General features: G+C 51.2%; 1 protein-coding gene across 9 annotated transcripts in view; it reads right to left on the bottom strand.

Annotated features, from left to right (window-relative positions):
* The window catches only part of LTBP2 (latent transforming growth factor beta binding protein 2), a 150,335-nt gene that overhangs the window by 128,606 nt on the left and 15,750 nt on the right, over nucleotides 1-5,979 (bottom strand). For all 9 annotated transcript variants that reach the window (XM_019518811.1, XM_019518818.1, XM_019518815.1 and 6 more), the window contains exon 2: nucleotides 4,672-4,742. In XM_019518811.1, the coding sequence (XP_019374356.1) occupies nucleotides 4,672-4,742 (71 nt within the window). The remainder of the gene's footprint in view (nucleotides 1-4,671; nucleotides 4,743-5,979) is intronic.

The following is a 5,979-nucleotide window of genomic DNA, read 5'->3' as shown; positions in this document are numbered from 1 at the left end:
ACCCTCTGGGTGCGACTCTCTAACCAGTTGGCGACCCATTGGACTGTATGGGTGTCTACGCCACAGTCCCCCAGCTTCCTAATGAGAATGGGGTGAGAGACAGTATCAAAAGCCTTCCTGAAGTCTAGGAAAACTATATCCACTGCCACCCCTGCAACCAATGATTTAGTGACCTGGTCGTAAAAGGCCACCAGGTTGGTCTGACAGGACCTGCCGCTGATGAACCCGTGCTGGTTGCCCCTGAGCATGCAGTTCCCTGCTGGCTCTTCCTGGATGTTAGTTGATATACAGACTGTGGGAGACTACCCTGATCTTATTACAGTCACCACTCAGATTGTGGTCCTGGCCTGATGGGCCAATTGCATGGCTCCATACCTCTCCTACACCATGTCCCATGCCTCACAGATGGCATCCCTACAGATGTTCTACCACTGCTGATACAACCCCTCACTGGACCTTCCACCCCTTAGCCTCTCTCAGCCCCACTGCAAGCCTTCAGAGGTCTTGTTTTTTTCACACCACCCCTTCCTGGGCTGCCAGACCCCTCAGTCTCCCTCTCAGCCCCACTCAGGCTGCCAGACCCCTTGGTCTCTCTCCTGATCCCTCTCTGGGATGCCATCCCCTTTCAGTCCCTTGTCCTAGACCCTTTTAGTTCTCCAATTTCCCGGCTGCTCTCCAGGCCCTCAGACCTGTCCAGACCTGCTCTTTAGTCTCAGCTCCTTGCTGGGCCTCTGGACCTCTCTGATCCCACCATGCTTACTGGGCTACACTCTAGGCCTCAGGCCCCTTGCTGGGCCACTGGACCCATGTGGTCCCAGTCTTCTCTGGCCCCTCATTGGGCCTCAGTGGTCCTGGTCTTCCTGGCCAAGTGCTTTTCTGTCAGGGTGTGCTCTCCTAGCCTTCCCCCTCCATGGGGTAATCTACAAGGCAGTGGGAGATGAGGCTTTCTGGCACCCTATCCTTGCCTTTCCCCTGGAGTGGCCCACGCGTGGCATTTCATGGAGGCTGCCCCACCACAGGCAACAGCCCCACCATGCTAACTAGCTCCAGTAGGGTGCAGTTTCAGGTCTTACCCAGGACTGGTCTTCAGACTTTCTTAATTTTACTTGTCCCGCTCTGGACTTCCTTCCTGGGCTGCTAACCACCGGGCCCCCTGGCCCTGACTTCATCTTCCCTCTGAGTCCTCCATCTCTGGCCCCCAACTCACTCTCAGACCCCTTTCCTTAATCCCTCCTCCTCAGTTGGCCTAGCACCAGCCATCATCATCCTAGCCTGCATGCCCCTTGACTCCTTTTCTCTCAACTGTGGCCACACAAGGACCTTGGCCTCTCATAGGCCCTGGCCCTGCCAGTTGAGAACTCCGGGCTCTCCTGGCTCTGATTGTTTCTGCTGTGGTCTGTTTTACCCTTTGGCCCCTCCTGGGCCCTGGCCCTGGACAGGCCAGTTGAGATTCCGGGGTCAGTCCTCCAGCTGTTAGCCCTCTCGTCTCTGTGGGTCTACCCTCTTGGGGCCCTCCAAAGTCACTCACTCCTTATCTCTCTAGGCTTGCCCAGAGACCTCCATACCTCTCCTCCAATGCAGCCCCTTCCTTCTTTGGGCTCATCCGGACCCCTCAGTAGGCCCCCACACTCTGCCTCACTGACTGGATTCAAACCAGACCTTCCACCAGGTCTCCCAAACACTCAGCCTCTCTCTCCTGGCCCCTCAATAGGCCCACAGATTCTCAGCCCCTCTCCCAAGGCTCACCTAGCTTCTCACTGGGCCCCTGTGCACTCAGCCCCTCTCTCTGGGCTCATCCAGCTTATCAACAGGGCCCAGGCACTCATCCACCTTCTCAGAGCTCTGGACCTCCACACTGGGTCACCAAGAACCTCCTCCATCCCCTTAGGTCTTACCCAAACATCCAGATGTTATTCTTCTCGCTGGCATTCAGGAGTGGCAGTCTTCCTGCTGGGTGATGTTCCTTTACCAGTTCCCAAGATGTTATTGCCAGCCCTGCACTCAGGGTCTGGGCTTATCCCCTGTCTAAACCCAGTCCTCCTCCACTCAGGTGACTCCCTTAATCAGGCCTAACCTCACCTGCCAGCCCCCTGGGTGAGTTGACTTACAATTAGCCCTGACCCCCAGCTGCCATCAAGTGCCCTACCACACTGTCCGACTAGGTTTGAACAGGGTTGGGAAGAGTACCATTCATCAATCCAACCCTGGCCATGACAGCCTAGCTAATGCAGTCTTCCCAGCCCTGCTGCTTACTGCTCAGGGTTTCCAGATCTCTCTCACTCTTAGTACTGGTCTCACCATTTGCTGTTGACAGTGGTTAGGGCTACCAAGGAGAGAAGCTACAATCTTCTCCATTTTATTAACTTTAGAAGTTGCCATATGTCCTCTGACCATGGCAAAGGCCATCAAGGGCTGGAGCAAGATTCCCCAGGTGGCCAACTCCAGGACTCAGATTCAGTGGAAATTGATGTGGAAAGAGAGAGACTTCATCTAGGATGTCAGACTGTCCCATTCAGAGTCTCTCCAGGACCAGTCTGGAGGGGCTTGCAGAACATGCTCTTCTTGCCAGTTGTGCTGCAGTTTAAGATGACTGATGTGTTTGGAAATTTACAAGCAATGCAAGATCCACAGGTTAGGAAATGAATCCACAGTTGGTGAGAGCTGGTTTATGATGTAATTAATTGCATCTCTGGGGTCCCAGCTAGTGTGGTTAATGATGTCATTAGAGCCTCTTGCACAGTGAGATTATTTCCCTTAAATCACTCCCCTCCACTCCAGTACTGTGTTGGAGTCAATCAGCCTTGCAGGAGGACCCAGTCAAGGACCCATAGGAGCCTCTGAAGTATCAACCTGGGAGAGGACAAGAACTCCCCACCCTCAGGGCCATAATGGAGTCATAGGAACTGCATGATGGTGGATGGCTGGCAGGTATTTGTGCTCACCCAGCCCCAAAAACACCCTCCTTAGGAAAGGAGAAAGTGATGTAGCTTCCTCAGAATAGCAGCTTCCCAGTGCTGGGCAGTTCAAAGACTTACTGAATACCCAAGACATTTTCTATGGTTTCCCTCACTTGTAACTTGTCCCCTTGTGGGGCTACCATATCCCGGTTCCTCCCAGGGCAGCCCATTAGCCAATGGAGTTAGTAGCTTTTTACAGACTTTGACTGATTTCAACCATCAGTGTAGGCATGAGCCACCTAAGTAACTTCTCAGTGACCTTCTCCCCACTCCTCTCTTCCATCATTCTCCTTCCTTTGGTTTATCTCAAGCACTTGGGTCTCATTTCAAATTACACTGTAAGTTTTTTGGGTGGGAGCAGAGACCTTGGATGAAATCCAGTAACAGACTTACACCACTATCAGTTAGGCACCACGACACCAGCCAGATGCTTGGTTCTGGGTTGTGGATTCCACACTAGGAGCAGGCACATAGGCTCCTTAGACAATGCATGGAGACAGAGCATTATCCAAGGACAATCCAGAATGCCACACACTGAGGGGTGAACCACCTAGAATGGGCAACACTAAGTACTTCTGTCTATGAAAGGCTTATCTAGATGGTGTCAGCTGCCACACCCAGGGAGGATGTGTCTGAACACACTCTGCCCATGCCCCCCAACCCACCAAGTCCACTAATTCACACCACCTGAAGTTCACCAATGAGGGTGCTCCAGGCTCATACCCAGCAGCCATCCTTAGGCCAACTGGCCTGACTGAATTCACTGGAGCCGGTATGTATCAGGCGTGTCCTGAGCATGGATCAGAAGTTAGGCACCACTCCACCTACTCCTGGATTGAAAGAGGTCTTGGGTAGGAGGGGTGCCTATACACAGCCATTTTGAAATGTGGGACACTGAGTACACAAGATGCTGCAGCTCCGGAGAGCCACTCTGATTAAAATGCCCCCACCACACCCCAGAGCATGTGTATAGGCACCCCTTGAACTCCTCAGACTGGGTTAGCACTGGGCTTGCACAGAAGCAGACCTGTCGGTGCTGAAGGAACTTTCAGGTATAAAAGGGAGACTCCTTGTGGGATTACGTAGCCACTGATTAGGCGGTGTGCTTGAATCACAAATTCTAGATAGAGATGCCTAAAGTCTACTCAAGTCCTGGTTTAAGTACAGTACCTACATTCTTTTTTGGATCTGACCTCATGCCTTTGAACATCTGTGCAGTTCCCAGCTCCATGGGGACCTGATCCTGACTGAAGCCTCAGATAATCATCATGATCATCATTACCCTCAAGAGGTCTAGGTTCTGCTCTAGCCAAAATTGACATGAACCCCTGATAGGGACAGCAGTGCTGTATGGCCAGCCGGGATGCACCATGCAGGGACCTGTGCATGTCTTTCTCAGACAAAGCATCCAGGTGTAGGGAACCCAGCTCTGGGAATGACAGGTGTAACAGCCCCCACAGTAGGTACTGAGGGGTGCCACTCTCTCCACAGCACTAGCTGCAAGAAGTGCACCCTGCATGTAACAGGAGGCTGGGATATCATGCAGAGAAAGGGATTCAAATGGTGGACAAAGATAAAGAAACAGGAGGCTGCAGGGCCAAAGGACTGGGGAGGAACATGTTCTGTTTCGGGCCTTGTGCCACCCCCACTGCACTTTGTAGTGAGGCATTAAGCAAGAAAGCTGGTGTCTTGAACATGATTCCCTAATACTCACGTTTGATGCACCGCGTTGTTCCAAGAGCCACTGTCCAGCCCGAGCAGCACTGTCCCCCGCAGACATTCGGCCTAAGTAGTGACAAACAGTGGGATGAGGGAGAAAGCAATGAGGAGGTCTCTCCACAGCCAGTTCCTTCCGAATCACCAACAGAACCATTCCCTGAAGAACCACAGATCTCCTTACAGCTACATATCACATGAGATCAGAGAAGCCAGGCAGGGCTGGGCTTTTTAAACTCTTGGAGGGAAAATTCCAAAGAATACTTAAGCACTGCAAGTGTGGGTAGCTCAGTAGGTGGCACACTCAAAATGGCACCAGGGGGTGTTGTTAAGAAGGCAGGAAAGTGAGTTACTCAGTGCATGGTACTCTCCCTTCAGCTCAGTGCCCTAGCACAGTGCTCAGGAAAGCTGGGCCATTGGAGATGCTGCTTCTCATAGGAGAACTATTGGTGGTTCTAACAATCTGTGGCCATTAAGGATCCCAGAACACGTTTTGCTAGTGTTGAGGTGTTCATTAGGGATGATTCCAAAATCAGTGATTACACTTTGCCCTCCTGTAAAAGGTTGTTATGTGCCTTGCTACACATCCCAGCCTGAAAGGGGTGACATCTCAGTGCATGCAGGGTGCCAGCAGGAGCAATTTCTGAATCTGTAAAATTTGTAAAGCACTTTTGATGCTTCAGGATCAAACCATTAAGACACACACATTTTAGATGGCCATAATGATGCCTCCAGGCTTAACCTGACTCCTTAACACAATGCAGTACGGCCAATCCCAAAGTAGAAGTTATGACCCCAAACAGGGGAGTGGCATTTATGAGCAGAGTTAGAAACCCATGGATATTCACTTACAGCAGTAGATATTGCTGAAGGGCTCGCACCCAAGTATTGACTGGGCTCAACTCTGTGTAGTTTGCAAGATGAGAGACAATTCCTCATTCCCTTCCCTGAGGTGGTCCAAATGTGCTTGGCAAATCCCATTCAGTGGGTTTATGAAAGAACAAAAACATTTCCCACTCTCACCTCAAATTACTGGCACCATCTAAAGGTGGTTCCTGTAGGCAAATGCAGGTAACTCCTTCAGACCAACTGCTTTGGCTCAGAATCAAACCAATAATTCTTTAAAGAATGATGCCCACAATCTTTGTCTGGATCAATCTTTCTCTCTCTCACACACACACTCAGATACATACACATGCACACACGAACACATGCACAGAGGCTCTAGGAACTAAAATCTGCTAGCTTCTACTGGTGCAAACTAGCCCCTCTTAATGCCACAGGGTGGACAGAACTTTCTGATCCA

Source organism: Gavialis gangeticus, unplaced genomic scaffold (assembly GCF_001723915.1).
Source record: "Gavialis gangeticus isolate Ggan-Ray unplaced genomic scaffold, GavGan_comp1, whole genome shotgun sequence".
NCBI lineage: Eukaryota > Metazoa > Chordata > Crocodylia > Gavialidae > Gavialis > Gavialis gangeticus.
The sequence above is the reverse complement of the archived record's forward strand: the minus strand, read 5'-3'. Positions and strand labels throughout refer to the sequence as shown.